Source organism: Eupeodes corollae, chromosome X, assembly GCF_945859685.1.
Source record: "Eupeodes corollae chromosome X, idEupCoro1.1, whole genome shotgun sequence".
NCBI classification, from domain to species: domain Eukaryota; kingdom Metazoa; phylum Arthropoda; class Insecta; order Diptera; family Syrphidae; genus Eupeodes; species Eupeodes corollae.
In genome coordinates, this window is record NC_079150.1 from 6347726 (window position 1) to 6366382 (window position 18657).

At 31.8% G+C, this 18657-nt stretch overlaps 1 protein-coding gene across 1 annotated transcript; it reads right to left on the reverse strand.

Moving 5' to 3' along the window:
- Positions 1–2436: 2436 nt before the first annotated feature.
- Positions 2437–17302, reverse strand: LOC129953426 (plasminogen receptor (KT)). The gene is made up of 4 exons (XM_056066656.1): positions 16738–17302; positions 16542–16653; positions 16231–16471; positions 2437–2617 (listed from the first exon to the last, which is right to left on the reverse strand). The coding sequence occupies exons 2-4, from the start codon at positions 16626–16628 to the stop codon at positions 2484–2486; spliced, it is 462 nt and encodes a 153-aa protein (XP_055922631.1). The 5' UTR covers positions 16629–16653; positions 16738–17302; the 3' UTR covers positions 2437–2483.
- Positions 17303–18657: the final 1355 nt, after the last annotated feature.

The following is an 18657-nucleotide window of genomic DNA, read 5'->3' on the forward strand; positions in this document are numbered from 1 at the left end:
CGCGCGTACTTAACCTAAAAAATCATTCTTGTTCATTCATTCGCGACGAATTAAAAACTCTCATGTAAAAAAATGTCAAAATCGAAGAATATTCTTTCGTTGGTCGTGCTCATGTGAATAGTGCTTAAAAGAGAAAAATGCATTTTCGAAACCCGAAAAAATATCACCTACCCCCTTCTTTATTCAAACGCTTTTATCGTTTTAATCTGAAGTATATTATCGTCGTCTTTCCATTTCTAACAAAGAATTAAGTTAGTCATAAGTCATCATGTCTGCGCCGGAATGCACGTCACTATCGAGGAAGCATAGTGACCTGTGAAGTTCCTAAAGAAGTCGTTGAAACCGTTCCTGTTTGTTATCTCATATTGCCATACGGTTCCCCTAGGGTTTTTCTCTTTAACCTGGTATTTTTTGGCATGAGAAATAAGCAGATATGACACAATGGTTGGATGTGACTAGAGATGATAATACACTTACCGCATATTCATTACAGATAAGAAACAAGTCTAGAGTGTGTGCGGACTGACCTGCAACGTCACCTTTGGACGTTGAATTTAAACCACATATAATTGAAATTTGTGTTGGTGCACTGACTATATTGTGGTAGAAGTTGATAGGCAACATCATTCCGTACAAATACAGCTAAACCATGATGAGAATAGAATAAAGGCACTAAGCTATAACCGTAAAGGTTAAACTCCGAGTGGTCAGTGGTTTCACCAACCTGAGTTTCGGTTAATGCCATAACTGCTGGCCTCTTCAAACCAGTATGAACGTATGCAGCATGGAAATTTGTCCTAAGCCCACGAATGTTGTTAATCAATTCAAAAACCATTTACAAATGAGGCAAAGCAACAGTATTGTATATATATTTACTATGGGCCTTACCAATAATCAAAACTAAAGCTCACTTAAATATTTAACTGGGTTTTAAATAATAATAATAAACATTTTGATAGTTAGGTTAAGGGCTAACGCCCAGTTAAATTTTATTGTTGGGAAACTCCAATATAGACGGACAGTTAAATTAAACTCCATGGTTTGCACTATCATTTTGACAGCACAAGCAACAAATACTTTTCAGGTCACAAGAGTTGAGATTTGTTGTGATTGTTGTCTGCAGATTGTGCATGGCAATATTTTATAAAAAAGTAAGTCGAATAATACGAATAATATACATCATTTTAGAAATGGCTGAAAAACAAAATTTAAAACGGAGCAGATCGTCAAATGGAGACGATGGCAATGAGGAGCTACTGGTCGAAGAACCTAGACCACTTGCGCATATTATAAATTCTAAGCGAAATGATGGCAAGTTATTAAAATTCAAAGCTATAGCCTGGCAAAATATTGCTGCAACGTTTCAGGCAAGTGGCTTTGAATTGACGCCGAAACAAGTAAGGGACCGATGGAGCCGCTTCAAGCAGGAGGCGTGGACCAATTTAAGTCAATTTAATCGAACACAGAGGGTGATCGGTGGTGGAAAACCTCCTGAGGAACCTTCTGAGATCGATTTTGAAATTGCTGAAATGTTCACTCTGGATTTTGTTGAAGATATCGCAGAATTTGATTGCGATGCAATAAAATAATAAACCACCCCCATCAAATCCACCAGAACCTGAATTTTATGGAAAATTGTGCCTTTAAATAAATTTAGCTTCATTTCCTACACTGGAATTTGATTGGTGGATATATATTGTCTGTAAAATCTTTCTGAATCATTCCAAGAGCCATTAATATTTTGTTTCAACAAACTGAAGGATTTTTTTTTATTTTGTGATAAGTACATAAGTATTATTTTGAATTTAGTTTATAAGCATTATGTTTTTTTTTTGAGCACGGACTGAACTTTATTTTTAGTGTGTTTTTCTTTGTAGCATTTTAAGTAGAATAAGTTTTTAATTTAGTTTTTAAACATGAACCAACGTATGTACCTTTTTTAAAAAGTCATTAATAAATAATTGTTTCTCAAAAATTAGTTTTTTCTTATTTTTTCTTTCAAAAATTTGGAACCCTTTATTTATCGAAATCGCAATAATTTTAATTAAAATATATATTGTTCAATTTTATTTTACTAAAATAATTTTGTTTTTTTTTATGTTGCAAAATTTACTAATGTCAATTCAATGCTGTCTTTTTGACAGAGAATGTAGTAGATATTGTAATAGAAGGTTAATTAGTAAAAGACGTGTTTACTTTGGTTATTAGTATACACGCAAATTAACTCGCTGTTAAAATTTAACTCAACGATACCTAAACGCGTGTTTAGCGATTTATTATTGGTAATTCCCTATGTCAATACAATACTATGGCAAGGGGCAATCATCATTTTATTATTTCTTGCCTTGGCAAACAAAACCAAATACTGATATACCAATTAGAGGTTTGAAAGGAGACAAAACTGTGATTTATTTGAGGGAATAAAAAAGATACGAGTATTAGATACAAATAATACTTTAATCTCAAATTAAATCACTACAATTCTATGAAGGATGCGGATGCATTTTTTTTTCCATTTCCACTTCCACACGAGCTTCGTCTATGCTGGCAACTGTTGGTAATCCTCCAGGCCATTGAAGTTGTTCTTGTTCACGTTGCATTATCATATCCGCTTCAGCTGCAATAATCAAAACCACAAATAAAAGGCGTTTCAATAAATTAATCGTATATATATAGTACAGTAAGAACATAAGAATAAAAATTCCAATCTCGTCAATAATGAAAATATTACCAACCCTTTCAAATAATTAATTCGTACACAAATCCAAATTCTTAATAGCCCAAGAAAATTCTAAATTCTTATTATATAAAACCAGTGTTTTGCCTAAAAAAATAAATTATATTGAAAAATCAAGTTTCAAAGAGATACGGCAAGAGGAACGCCGCCGGCCGCCGCGTACCACCATCTTAAAAAAAATAATATTTTTTTTTAATGCATTTAGTTTAAATTCTCCTAAGAATTTTTTTCTCAAAGTGATCTGAATATTAATTTTATAACTATGTCCTTTATTTTTTAATATTTTACATTATTCTTAAAAGGAGCTTAAGGCTACTATTTATATGTATATATGTAGTTACTATTAGACTGCCGATCCACTCATCATACAGTCTGTCTATTTGTCTTGCTTAAAAGTTTGTAGGTTTTCGTGTTGGGTTAAAAAAGTTGTTAGTTGAATTATTCTTACAATTACCAACAATATTTTTCATATAAAGAAATAGTTTAGTTGGAAAATTTAGTGTCAATTCGATTTTTCTCAAATTTTTTCGGAAAAATAAAAACAATATTTCTTATAAGTTAAAATTTGTTGGAAGCCATAATCTCAAATTTTTAAAAAAATGTTTGAGTCTAAAATCATTTTTACCAACTTTTCTTTTAAGTTTTTATTTTTTGTAAGAAAATTCTCAAAATTTTAATGAATATTAAGAACAATATTTTTTAATAGATAAAAGTAGTTTGAAGTCAATATCTCAAAGTTTTGAAAAGATATTTGATTCGAAAATGTTAAAAACTTTATTTTTGTTGCACAAAATTGTTTTTATATAATGCTGCGGGTGCTAACTCGCAAGACTCGGCATGTTTAAAAAAGTACTTTTATAAGATTTAAAAATATACCTGTAAAATAGATTTGTATTCAAAGATATAAATGCCATTTGATTTGTCAAAAAAGCTCCATTTTTCAATTTTTCTGTTTGAAAATCGTTTGGGTATTTCCATCAGTTGACTGCGTTCGTGTTCCATTTATCTATCAAGGTTGGCAGCAGACTGTTAGAATCGTTTAGTATGTTTGTGTTAAAGTTTCTCCTAAAAATAATGTTTGTATTTTTAAGGCTCATTGTAAATAAATATTAATTCAGGTGACTTTCAAATTCCCTAAACGAAGTTGATGGAGAATTATAACCCGAAACTACAATAATTTCGTCCACTTTGAATGAAACCAACTCATTGAGTTCCAAGTTAGTAGCAATTTGTCTAAATCTAGGTGCCGTTATATCTAAAATTTCTTAATTTTCTTTTTAAAGCACATAATACCTCTTGGCTTGCTGGAAGTGTAACCTTCATCTGACCTGTAAAAGCATCTGTATCCAGGTATGGTAACTGTTGTATCCGAAAAAACTGTATTGGTCTCAGAAAAAATAAGAATGTCAAAATTCAAGTACGATTTATCTGATAAAACACAATTCATATGCTTCTTTAGAGACTGAGCATTATGATAACGCAACAAGCAACTTTTTCTTCCTGGGATGAAATTATTAAAAGCAATATCAATACTTCGAAACGTTCTCATACGATAAAGCTCTGTTTAAATCGAGTCTTCTCCTTTTGATGCTTCGGGTGACTTAAATTTCCCCAGTTTGTGTAAGCCTGAAAGAGACGTTACCCGACTTAACTCAAAATACATATCATGGGCCTTCTAATTTTTCTGAACTTTTTTAAAAACGAGCAAACAGAGCTATATGTTTACCATTGGATCTTGTGCATTGTGAGAGGTTCTGCATGTACAAGCGGAAATTGTTTCCTTAATATTTGGTAAGCATTCGTAGTGTTTTTTCGGGAAATCGGTATTAGTGTTCTAGCGATGTTATTTTAAATCCATCCATTTTAAGTTTCTCTTTTAATCCCACAGATTGTTTTTCCAGGAACTCAAACCATAGATTATCAATTTCCGCATTGTCTTCTTTCTTTGTGATGAGCTTAAGGAGTCCAGTTGATCCGTTTGCAAGACCATCCATAACGTCGATCATATACTTTAAATTTGTTTTCAGTCTAACTATGTTTTGCATGCCACCAAGATCTGAGAGTTTCTTTTTAAGGGCTTCTAAAGCTCGAATCAAAAGCTATTGATTGAAATTCTGTACCTATTGCATGTTTTACAAATACAAGTCGAAGAATGGTTTTTAGCATTTTAAATGTTTTTATGACATCAGAATGAAAAGTGCTATTTAGCTTTTTGAGTGTTTGAAACACATTCTTTCTCAAAAACAATAAATAAATTCTGGACAATTTTGGTTTTCTTTCATAAAATTAATTTTTACCTGATTTTCACTAACTTTTGCAGGGAGTTTTGATATTGTTCTCTAAATTTCTAAATTTGTGAGATTTTGTTTTTTTTTTTCTTCGATGTAGTGTATTTGCTATTCTTTCGTTTCGACTTTTTTTCCAATTATTCTATCTTTTCACTTCTCTTTTGGGCATCCTTCTTACGTCAAATAACTCTTACGTTTTCGTATTGTCTTCTTTTTGCTTTTTGTGCATAATCTTTTTCGTTTTAGTTTCACGATACTTCTATTTGTTTCTTATTTCTTTAATAGCACGTAGAAGTTGCTTAGCTGGTAATTTTTTTCCACATTTGTATATCTTTTCTGCACTCGAAGATTTCTCTTAATTATCATATCCTTGCACTTTTCGATTGTCCGAATGTCTTTTTAACAGCACGCCCTTATTGCGCTTTGCTATTAGACTTTGTCTGTTGCAGTAAGAAATTAGTTTTCTGCTTCGCAGGATTTGGTTGGATGTTTCGTTTTTATTGTTTTCATAATTCTGTGTGTTTTCCGTGTTTACGGTGTTTTCACCAATAACATGAGTTTGATGTCCAAATGGAATTTTTTAACGCATGGATGCAAAAAATAGTTCTAGTCTTTATAGGGATTAAAGATTTCGTTTTTTGGGCCAAATCTTCAGCTGAAAAAAAACTGTGTGTGACAGCTACTCCATTTTGAACCCAATCTTAATTTTCATTTCTACTTACATACATATGTGGATGAAAAAGCCAAACTAATTGTCTGGACTTTGAAATTGCAACAGATATGTTTTAAAAGGTTAAAATCCCTTGAATTTCTAAATTAAAAAACCTTACCACTTCCTTTGAGGCAAACTATGCGTATCATGAATGAATCCTTGAAAGGGAACGATTGAATATTCAATATCAAAACTGTTTCCCTCCATTAAGCTTTATTTAAAACTTCATCAGCAGCAAGATATTGTGTTATTGGTGGATCTTGATGAAATCGCAACCTTTAGGTTCCTAAGGGATTCTTATGTAAAATATTTCCTAGATAAAGATTATTGTCCAGAATTGCTGACTCATAGATCTCAGAATTATTTTTGGGTAGGCAGTTTCGTTCAGGTTAACATTTACTTTTTGTCTTAAGTGGCTTTTTTGAAGTTCTTTAGTTTCTTTTCCATTTTTATAAAAGATGAATCAATGTTACAAAAGCTTAGCTAAACTGATTAAAAATAAAATTGTACGTGCAAAATATTTTCGTCAAATTGCTTGTAATTTTGTGCGGATGATTTTTGTTGCAAAATTTTAGAATTCTTGTTTTATTATTTTTAAAATCTCGACTTTGTCCCACAATATGTATAGATCCCAAGAATTGGACAATAACGAACGTAGGTATTTCGTTTTTGGTTTAAATTTAGAGAGCGGATATGTTGGGACTTGATATCAAATATGACTTCAACGTTTGAAATTTTATTTTGCATGCACGTTCTATTTAAATTAATTGCATCTTTTTCTTCAAAATATTACGACCGTATTGATATGAAGTGCATTTTTCTCGGGTGCAAAGCAAATAGTGCACTTATGGCTGAGGGAAATTTGTTTGTCGAGAATAGAAATTTCGTCTGGACGAATCATCATCATATACCTATATTATTTTGTTAGTATGTCTCCCTTTTTCGGCTCTCATACAGAACTAATTTTAACAAATATGCTGTCAAAACAAAGAGAATTTTCCGTAGACTATTTAAATGGTATTTTATTGAATATTAATTTGAAAAAAAATCTATTTTTATTATAATAAAAATATGAAATACTCGAAAAATATTATCTCTCATGAGCAGAAACTTTAAGAGCGACAGGATGCCGAGTCGTTGGCACTAGTATCGAAAGTGGAGAAGTTCGGCGGGAGCGAAAGAAAAATATTATTTCCATTCCCTTAAGAAGCCAGCAGAATAAGGGATATACTTAATTTTCCTACCAAAAAGTCAACACAATTTCCTTCATTCTACTATAGTCTATTGTTGTATAAGTTTTCATATAGCAAGATCTTCCATGCGAGGGTCGATGAAATTGTTTTCCTTCTTTTATATCAATGCACTTTTATATGAAAAACGGTAGGGGAAAACAAAAATGTCACGATATTTTGTCTGATAAAGTGATGAAAGAAATGTTTGTATGCTTACATCAGCTGTTAAGGATCTTGTACCGATTTTTGTTTTTATTTATGAATATGTAGGAACATTCATAAGGCTGCTTCTCATTGTGTACGATCTTTGTGAAGAAGAAAAATATGGGGGTAGTTATACGTTTGGTTATCGTTATGTATATTTTGGGGGGGGGGGGGGGGGTATTTTGCTTTTATTTGGCTTAAAGTTTTTCTACAATATTTAAAGATTATATTTGTTTGACCTTTAAAGTTTTTTTTTGTAGATAAATATCAATTGGAAGGTGATTTTTTTTTCAGGATGTGGGTTTGATTTTAAATTCAAATTTTAGGTATAAAGGGTATGGGTAGGTAGGCAGGTATTTCATACAATTTCATAGGGAATCCGTACACTTAGCACTTTGTTTGAGATGAGAAGATAGATAGGTACCTAACCTAAAGTATTTATTAATATGTAAATTGATTTATTTCACTAATAGCACAGATAATAAATTTATTTTGTTTGAAATAATTTGTTTTTGTTTTAACTATTAGCACAGATAATAAATTTATTAATAGTTAAAACAAAAACTAATTATTTCAAACAAAACTTAACGTTAGGTACAATACAAAAAATATAAAGAAAAAGAAACTCAATTATACAACTGGACGACTAGATTTTTAAGATGCTGAACGGAGTAAGTCACTTCGTTATTCTGGATCTGATGTGGTGTGGGTAAGGGATTGAAATGTGAGCCGATGCACATGTTTAGATGTCGTTCCGATGCTCATGTGGATTACGGGATAGCTTGGGTCATAAACAATTATGTTTATGGTTTCCAGATTGCATTATTGTTTGTGATGTTTTGTTCGTTTACCCAGTGTTTTTTATATGATAGGATCGGAGTGTTAACTTCCCACATGGTTAAGAAGATATTGCCCCGATATCTATGGTGATGTGTGGACTTTGTGCATGATGTCCCGTACTTGTAGGCTGATGTATTCATCTCTAGTTAGATATGGCTGACTAGATTTCTTAAATATAAGAAAGACATTATGATTGCGATTGTTAGTATTATACACCCGAATGTGGAAATGATTGGGCTATTTGTAACTTTTGTTTTGAAGTTCTGGAGTAGGTTTTTATTTTCAAACTTTAATTCTTCTAGGGCTTCGAAATATTGTCCAACATCGTATTCGTTGACGGTATAACTTTTTAAGAAGTTGTTGATTTGTCCTGTAGTATTCTCATATATTTTACAATCAATATTTGTGGAACTGTCGAAATGGATTAAATGGACTCCGTCCAGCGTTACCTTATTGACTGTATGATGTCCTGATACAAGAATGATGCCATCTTTGATATTTTTTAATGCTAGGTTTTTTTGTATGATTTTGTTACACCTAGGTTTTTGGTTGTAAAGCAACTCAGATAAGCAACTTTGGTTATTACTAACTTCACAATACACATGTGTTTATTTTACAATTTTTAATATTCAAGAATTTAGAGTTACATTTTATTATTTATTTCCCTAAAATTAGCTTACCGTCTTTCTGACTGATAGCCCTTGCTTCATACAGTTTACACTTATTGTATATAATAGGATATTTAATGTATATTACAATTATTTCTTCTCTTCTTTGTGCGGTTTAAAATTCTGAGTTATCGATTAAGTCGTTTATTGTAAAGTTTTTCAAAGCTTCATGATTGAAAATTTCTCTTATATATCTAATATTAAATATGGCTGGGTTCAGAATCTTTTATTTGGCTAACGTTAATGTGTTTATCATATTTTGTAATTCGAAAATGATCACTTTACATTTCTCTGTGACCCACTCGTCTCTAATACGAGGTGTAGCCGATCTGATCGCCTTAAATAATTTTGCAGTAGTAGCAAATTGTTTATAATTTTTTCTTATCAAATCTTTAATTTTATTTTCGATAGTCGGTTCATCGTCATGGTCAGGCGTACCAGTTATCCATTTCCATATGGTGCCTATGGTATATATGGCTCGGTTAGAGCGTGTGATCATTAATTGATCTAGTAATGTTTCTATTATGATAAGGTTATTATCATAATAGGGGATAGGCACCCTCTGGGTGTGTCTGGATAAGCTTCTTTATGGCTTCATCTAATGCTTTCACGTGTGTCATCGAGATATTTCCTGATTTCGTAAATGAGAGGCTCGCTAGTCTCTATCAGTAGGTAGTTTTCTCTTGTTGGATTGGGCTACTAGTAAAAGTAGAACGAATTTGATGTCCATTGTCTGGAAATAAATTTTAAGATTATCTTTGTGGACAATCTTGCCATTTCTAATTTTAACTTTGTTCCCTAAATCTTGGGACACCTTTCGAGGTTTATACTAATATTGCAATTTGCCCCAGTGGACACCAGTAGTCTTTTGATACACTGTATCATTGGGTTGGACTTCTATAGTTTTTCGTTTTTTATTATGAACCTCAAGCATTTTATCTTGGGCCATTGTTAATTTTAACGGAACGTCGGAATGATTAATTTTATTAAACAGTATATCTGCAGGTTTCTTTTCAGTCGAAGAGTGAAGAGTTTTATTATATTCCTTAGCTGTTATAATAATGATTTAACAATATCTATTAATTTATACTCCTCTTTAATGCATCTGTCTATCTCCTTAAGTGTTCTATGGGCTCGTTCTACTTGACCATTAGTCGTACTGTGACTGGCTAGAGTATAGTGTATAGGTACAAAAAAATATTTGACCTTTCCATAAGTGGTATGAAAGAAGCTGATGTAAACGTAGGATCTTAGTCGCATACTAAGTTTAAGAATTTATAATATGCATCAATGCATGTAATGAATTTTTGTTTTCGGCAAACATTACATCAATGTGTAAGGACTCTCCCTCTGTTTTTGGAATAGGTTCCTCACCAAGAGGCTATAGGGTAGAGTGTTACACATTCTCCCGGGCATTTCTATGCACTCGGTTATGAGTTTGTTCAATGATTATATTTGATCATCTTTACTTGCTATATCGTAATATTTGGGTTTTATGAGTTTGTTCTTAAAGTATTCCTTTAAGATAGCTTTTAATTCATTAACAACTTCTGAAGTTGCATGTCGTCTTCTTCACTACTCTCAGCCGAATTTATAGTATTAGAATCAGAAATTTGGTTTAAATTCTGCCTTGACAAAGCGTCAGCGACTACATTAGTGTGACCCGGTTTGTAAACCATTTTTGGTGCATGTTCTTCTGTAAGAGTTTGCCATCTCTTCATCTTCGCATTCGGATTCTTTGGAGAAAGTGCAAACGTGAGGGGTTGTTGATCTGTGTGAATTTCTAGATTTGTGACGCCATACAAATAATTTCTTAAGCGCTTTAAACCGAAGACGATTGCAAAGAGTTCTTTTTTGTTTGCGAAATCAGGGTGCGTGAGCTCGGTTTCGTTTATAAAATGGTTCTTTAGTACAATAAATGCTTCTAAAGCGTCCGCATATTATTTTATATTAGTCTTTTTTGCCATATGGGTAGATACTTGCCCACTATCACTTTGAAGATATTTAGTGAGTGGCTTAGTAATTCTCGTTTTAGCATACCCAGGAAACTTTTGAGTTGACGTAGAGTCGTTGGCTCAGGGCATTCTTTGATTGTTGCTAGCTTGTTTGGATTAATCTTAATAACGTTTTGTCAAACGACATAACCGACAAAGTCTAATTTGTCTAAATCTAGCGTAGAGAAGTATTAAGCCTTCCTAAGTTCGATAGAATAACATTAATATCGCGTATTGGATACTTATCCGAAACGGTACATTCGTTCAGTTTTCTATAATCCATAACTAATCGACTCTTTGGCGTACCTCATCGTTTGTATCTTTTTTTTGGTACAACCCATACAGGACAATTGTATGGTGATTTTGATGATCTAATCACTCCTTCATTCCTTCTTGATAAAGAATAAGGTCACTGTTTACTCCAGATAGGTTTATCGTGTACAGTGCGTATAACCGCTACGACATCTGTTCTGAATGGAAGTGTAGTGTCAATGTTTGAGTGAATACTTTTTATTTTCTTCATCATTGATTCCACTAGTGTACCATGCTCCTCAATATGATTTATTATTATGTTAATTTCTTTGTCAAAATAGATTTTATCTATGTTTCCATGACTAAGAGTATTATTTAAATTAATCTCAGCATTTATTGAGCTGAGCAATTTTGCTCCTTTTAATATTTCGTACTATTTACAAGTTTGCTGCTTCGTGGCATGTATTTATTATTATTTCCCAATTTACAGTGCAAGCGCGTTTGAATATTGCAAGTAAAATGGCATTATCTAAGATATTTGGTTGACAGTAGTATTTTAATATTTTTACCGTTTACTCTTAGCCGTAAGTGGGGGAGTCCTACTTTTGGTCTAAAAAAGTAGTCTTGTCTTCGTTAATATTGTACACTTTCTCAGTTTTTACTGGAGGCGGTTGGATAGAGTGCTGGACGCTATCCCTGTTGTTGTTGTTGTATAGTATTGCCAACGTGGCGTACCTGGGCTATTGTTATAATTGTTTCCTTGTCTACATGGATTTTGTGTGTTAGCGTTTAGATTTATTTGTCTGTACTGATTTACATCCTCTCTATTAATAGACCTGTTGGCTGAACTACCGGGAACCATTGGTTCGAAGAGCTGTGGTAGTTGCCTATAGTCATTTTGCTTGAGATGTGGGAAACTATTATTGCTCGGTTATTTGGCCAATATCATGTTTTCACCTTCACGTTGTGAAAACTGTAATGCAAAATGTGCTCTTACATTGTTGCTTTCCAGTTCTTGTGCCTTAGCGAGTGCGTTGCGCAAATCTGGTGGATTTAATGAAAATAGGATTTGAGGCAGCTGACCATTTATGCCAGTTATGAATATTCCAAGGGCATTACGCCTTTTCATAGCGTTTAATTCATTTGAGATCAGTGTATTAGAACCGTGCGTCATGATAGTTTTATTTGTCAACAAGTTTAACTTACAGTTAACCGCGTTGTAAAATTCTAATATTGTGGCGGGACCCTGTCTCAGTACACTTAGTTCTTGCTCAATTATGTGCATAGGCCGTTTATTGGTATACTGATGATTTTCCTTTCAAAGCTTTTTGTATTCCTCGAACTGCTGCCTGGTGTTTACTGCTTCTAACTGTTGTGTTGCTCCTTCTTCTGCCTTGTAGAATAATTTGGCGAATAGGTTTTGTCAAGAACAACTTAGCACTGAATTTAACTTTTTCCTTTTAAATCTTATTTTAGGCTGAAGGGATCCCGGTTGAACCCCCAATTAATTTATTGCACTTATAGTTAAAAACAATATTTCAAACAAAACTTAATGTTAGGTACAATACAAAAAATATAAAGAAAAAGAAACACAACTATACAGCTGGACGACTGGATCTCGATTGCCTTTTTTAAGATGCTGACCGGAGTAATTCACCTCGTTATTCTGGATCTGATGTGGTGTGGCTAAGGGATTGAAATGTGAGCCGATGCACATGTTTAGATGTCGTTTCGATGCTCAAGTGTTTTGTTCAGTGTTTTTTATGATAGTGTCGAAGTGTTTACTTGTTTATAGTTTACAATTAAACCAAAACTACATTCTTTATGTTGGTCCAGATAATTCGAATAATTTGAAAATTTTAACATTTCTCGTTTCAAGGTCACTAGAGTTCATATAAAAGATTAATAGTGAGATGTCTGTGCGTGCTATTGTACGTACGTTCGTACGGCCGGAAAGTTTTTTTCGTTGTCGATATTTAAAAACTTTTGTTAGGTATACAGATAATAATGCAGAAAGGACTCTCAAGAAAATTGAGTTTGAAACGGATGATTGGTTACTTCAAAGTGTAATTTTAGCACCTAAAAATGATTCTGGAACAATGATTCTGTTACAAGCATAAAATAAAAAATAAAATTCTTTCAATGTTTCAGACCCATGAACAAACGTATCTTTCTATTGATAATTTGACTGAACAAGATAATGCTATTGATATTATAATTGATTTTTTTAATTCTTTGAATACATCAGGACTTTCGCCCCGTAAACTGGACTTGAAAATAGGGGCTCCAATAATACTTATGAGGAATTTAAATGCACCGAAATTATGCAATGGTCCTAGATTACGGATAGTAACTATGCAAAGGAACGTGATTGAAGCTAAATTACTTCCGGCTCAGCCCAAGGTCAAGTCGTTTTCATTCCCAGGATACCTATAATTACTAAAATATACCCGTTCGAATTTAAACGAGTACAATTTTCTATAAAGCTTTATTTTTCTATGTCTATCAATAAAGCACAGGGACAGACACTGAAGGTTGCAGGCCTTGACGTCAAAAATTCCTATTTTACCCACGGACAATTTTATGCTGCTTGCTCCCTTGTCGAAAAAAATCTGCATGTGTATGCGCCTCACTAAAGAACACAAAATATTGTTTACAAAGAAGTATCATACCCGTAATAGAAATATGTGCAGAGATAATAAGTGGCGGAACAGACCGTTGAGAACTAAGGCCTAGTAAAATAGTAGTTTTTTCATCCTCATTTTTGTATATAAATAGTTTGAATACCTTCCGGGTGAAGCCGGGTAAACCAGCTAGTATATATATACAAATAAATTAAAAAAAAATCGCTCTAACGAGTTTCGAATACAAATCTTTAAAAATGATGGTTATTTTACGAAATCAATTGGCATTTAAATTTTTGAAAACAAACCTTTTGAAGGGAAATTTTGAAATCTTAAAGTAGAGGAAATGTTTTTTAAGAGACTCTTTGGATACATGAACAAGTTCGTGACTGGCACAGTCGTAAGGTTTATGTATTAAAGGAGATGATGTTTTACGAGATATCTCTACAAAATTCGTACACACCCCCATTTTGATGACAAAAATGAACATAATGATGTTTTCTACATAATTGATAGAGATCATTATGTGAAAAAATATGAACAAAATGCAAACAAAATAATTATTTTCTCGTAGCACTTTAAAACTTTTTTTTTTCAATATAAAAAGTTTTTGTTTTTAAATCACATAATAAACAAAATGTATCCATCTCAAATAAAGTTTTTGTTTTGACCAAATGCATTAAAGTGTCATGTACGAAATAAGCAATTTAATCTTGTTTGTGTAGAATAAAAAAAAACAAACAGTTTCGATTAATTAAAAAAAAAAACTTTTTGGGAATGTTTACAAAGTATAAATGAGGGTCTCCATCAAAATTCAACAATATGGGAATTTTTTCGAAGAAAATATCTATAATTTTCTTAGAATACGAGAAAACTTTTCATATTTTTTCAATAGCCATCCATTTTAAGATAAGAACTAAATACATTATTTTTAACGTTTGCACTTGTAGTTTAATTATTCAGATCTCTGAGGGATAAAATGTGTCTATAATTTTAAATATCCATTTAAAAAAAATAAAACAGTAAACAAAGTTTGAAAAGATAAAATGACTATACTTTATTAATTTCTTTAGTAATTACTTTTCTTAAGTTATGTACGCCTGAGACGTTACAAAAACTATTACCCCTCGTACTTCTCAAATTCCCGTTACATAAGTCATTTACGATTTAATACGTCCCTTTTGTGTAATTGTAAATAAATAAATTTAAACTCCAATATGCGTATTGTATCGAACGCCATAAGCTTAAGCTATACGTATATGTATATTATGAAAACAAAATTTGGTGAAAAAAAACTGTCACTGCTCATAAGAAGGGAAAAATCGTTTTATCTCGAAAATAATTGTATGCAACGAAGAATTATTATTATTATATTTTATTTGTAGCCAAATGTTGTGTTTACCTTTTTCATACTTAAACCTACAATTTACAAAGATTGGTATATATGCTTCCTTACTACTGCCGAATATATATTTTGTAATCAATTTTATAAAGCTTAAATTCGAGATTTGAAGGAAAAGCTACTGTTAAAAATCTTCATTAAACATAAATAAAAAATATAAAAGGCGTAGATGTGTAAATAAATAAATATCAAAAATAAATAAATAAATATATAAATGAATAAATAAATAATTACAAAATAAAAATATTAAATAAACGAAAATAAACTAAACTGGGTTTTGATTAAAAATCTCGTCACCTAAAATAGATTTTGACCCATCTTATGCGAAATAGTTCTAGACAATTTTTTTTAACAAATCACGAAAGCCTACAAAAAGAAAAACGGACAAAGAAATTGTTTTCGACTCAAGAGTATTTGGAAACAAAGAAAGATATTGACTTCAAATTATTTATCTGACACAAAATTTTGTTATTAATATTTTGTGAAAGTTATAAGGAAGTCAAATCAACAGACGGGATGGAAAGTTATCAGTGAGGGTCGCATCCCAACGTCTTTTTAAGTTTACTATTTTCTTGAAATACAGTCATGACATCCAAAAATGTATCTTTTTTAAATCTCCTTTAGTTAATAAGGCCACCATCATTATCATTGCTGATAAATGTTTGTATTCTTAAACAAAATAAAACAGCCTAAAACCTTTTAAAAAATGTATCTTTTAAAATATTTTATATTGTTTTTTTTTTTTTTAAACTATGGAATGCTTCATTAAATGTTTTATATAATTTTAAAAATGGATACGTAAAAGGAAAGGTATGTTCTCTAAATCTGTATACATATCCAATTTGGTCACGTATAACATAATATTAGTTATTTATCAGACAATTTTTAATCTCTCAATGAATATTACAAATTACAGGCATATTCTTTATTTATACCTATACATTAATTTGTGAATGTTGTATAGATATTTAAAAACGTAAACATATTCTTTATATATTTTATAATTTTTCTTAGGAACACGCCAATTATATTTTTATAAATATTTTTCCAATATTATTTTAAAATCTTGGTTATTTATAAAAAATTGTTTCATTACTGAAAACTATCCTAAAACCACAAACTCTTTATAAATACATATCTCTGTGTCTTAAAACTGTCCTGTAATCCTTAACAATTATCAATAATTAATAGCACTTGGCTTTTACTTTGTATTACGTGCATTATTACAATCATAATACGTATTTATGAGCATAAATATTTTGTAAAGTATGACCTACCAAGAATCCGATGCAACTTGCTACCGTACGCCAAGTCCGCATAATAGGCCGTTATAAACGTAAATGGAAGAATAGGGGCTAGGACTGTAACTCGTCGCACCCGTTGGTAGTACGAGATACAAGCTATAGCTGATGTTGTCCAAAATCCGGTAATCCAAAAGAATAATTCACGATTCCTAGCTAAGCTCATAGCTACCTCACGTTCTTTTATTTGATAGTGCATCTGTATCCATCGTTCAATCTTTACACAAACATTTAATGTGAATATTTCAAAAACAAATTAGTAAACTTTTATAATAAAACAAGCTTACTTTTATGCGATTCATTTCTGAGATAGATTCCTGATTCTTTTTCGGAGACATTTGTTGGTTAATATTCAAAGATTGTGCTCCACCCATTTTATTTATTGAAACTTTTTTTTTTCTAATTGTGTAACGTCAATATTGTGGGAAAGACGGTTAATCTAATTTATTACATATTATTAAAGAAATAATTTATTTTGAGAACCTTGTTTTAATTGAAGACTTATTTTTTCACAATACACCTGAACTTTTAAATAATTTCCGAGTAATTGTAGGGTTAAATGACAACAATAATAATAGAAAAGCACTTGATTGAGTCATAACTCATAAGAAAGTCATAAGCAATTTGTACCAAAGAATTAACCCAGCGCAAGCCAGAGAAAAATCAATAGACCAAAACAATCTCCAGAATTTTCAAGATTAGGAATCTGTTTATGTTTATGCATTGCAAATGCACATGTCAGGTCTCTCGTACCATAGACAACTAATATTATGTAGAGTCCCGACTCTTATTTGTTTTAAATTTATTTGAGGTGATATGAGATTCATTTCCTTGCATCCTTGCGAGTGGTGGGTAAAAATTGAAAGAGACGTTATGTGCTCAAAAGGGTAGTTTTGTTGTGTTTTTATGTAGGTATTTGGCAAGTTTATATTTCTGATTGACAGCTCACTATTCATTCTCACTTAGCAATCAAATAAGTTTGTTTGTATCGTTTTTGAATTGTGCGATTCTTTTCTAATATTTCTGACAGAAGAAATTTGTATGAGAAGTTTTGTTTATGTTTCGGAAAATACCGAATTAGAAACAATAACTGGTCAATTTATTAAAAGAAAACACCGAACTAGAAATAATAATTGGCCAATTTATTAATCCCTTTTATGTAGAGATTTGGCAACCAGCCTTTCAAAACCGGACAAACATGAAGAACAGAAGTGGTATATCCAAGGGCAGATAAAAACTTAAGACTAATAAAAACGATCAAAGAAGATAACGGTTTTCTGATTTGACGATCACTGATAAAAGTAGCATAAGCAAGCTTAGCGAACAACTGACGAGAGCCTTTTCTAAGATTAACACATGGGCTTGACAGTTTATACAATATCTAGAATAGAGAAAAACCCACTGAATTTATCAGATCAAGCCCAAATACATGAGAGAAATCCAAAAAACTGCTGCATGCGCCTTACGACTGAACGGGACCAGTTGCTGAAAAACCAGCCACATCGGACACGCGCATGTTCTACAGGAATACATAAATAGGACAATCTAAGCATAGAGTACATGATTCCCTGTACATGATTAATAAACTATAAACTATCAACAATATTTTGCGTATGATGAAATAGCGTGGTTTTAAAATCCATTTTTGTTAACGAGGTTTTAAGTAAAAAAAATTGCCAATTTTAGTAGCATTTCTTGAAAGTTTTGTTTTCTTATATAAAGAAATACATATTGAACTTCACTCAGAAAATGTATTACATAATGAAATCATTGTGAAGTCAATACCTTCATTTATTCACTTGATATCGGGAATTGATACCGGATTTTTAATTTTTTTTGAAAGTCGAAAGTAAGATTTTCTATAAGATGAAATTAGTTTGAAGTCAATATTTTTAATTTTTGAAAAGATATTTGAGTGGAAAATCATTTTTTGCCAATTTTAAGTATTGTTTTCTTAGGTTTTTAGTTTTTGCAAAAAAAGTGTCCATTTGATTTTTCTCACAACTGTACCAGATGTCAAAAACGCTATTCTTCTTTGCAAACAATAATATTGGAAATACAATAGTATGGGAGGCGATGGTCAAAGTACCTTCCTTAAAGAGTCAATGGAAAATTTGGTCATTGACCGCTGGCTGGTCGGACAGACTTTTTCCGGGCCTTTTGGCCGCAAAATGGTCACTTCCGGTTGCGTTTTTTGGTGTTGGGGTATACCATCAGGTCAATGGAAAATTTAAATAGTAGTTGGAAGAGATCTGGTGGTAGATTTAAAATCGTTTGGTCGGACAGCCACAATCCAGGACCAACCCTTTGTCCGACCATCTCAAAAAACAGTATTTTTGGTGTTAACCTACCTCATCGGGTCTTTAGACAAATGGGGTATCAAATGAAAGCTTGGACCGTCTA

Bases quoted from the DNA above. Each gene is read 5' to 3' on its own strand.
- LOC129953426 (XM_056066656.1), bottom strand. From the start codon at position 16,628: ATGGGTGGAGCACAATCTTTGAATATTAACCAACAAATGTCTCCGAAA. The intron at 16,472-16,541 runs GTAAGCTTGTTT...GTTTGTGTAAAG, and splicing joins CAGAAATGAATCGCATAAAA to ATTGAACGATGGATACAGAT. The intron at 2,618-16,230 runs GTAGGTCATACT...TGATTATTGCAG, and splicing joins CAAGTTGCATCGGATTCTTG to CTGAAGCGGATATGATAATG.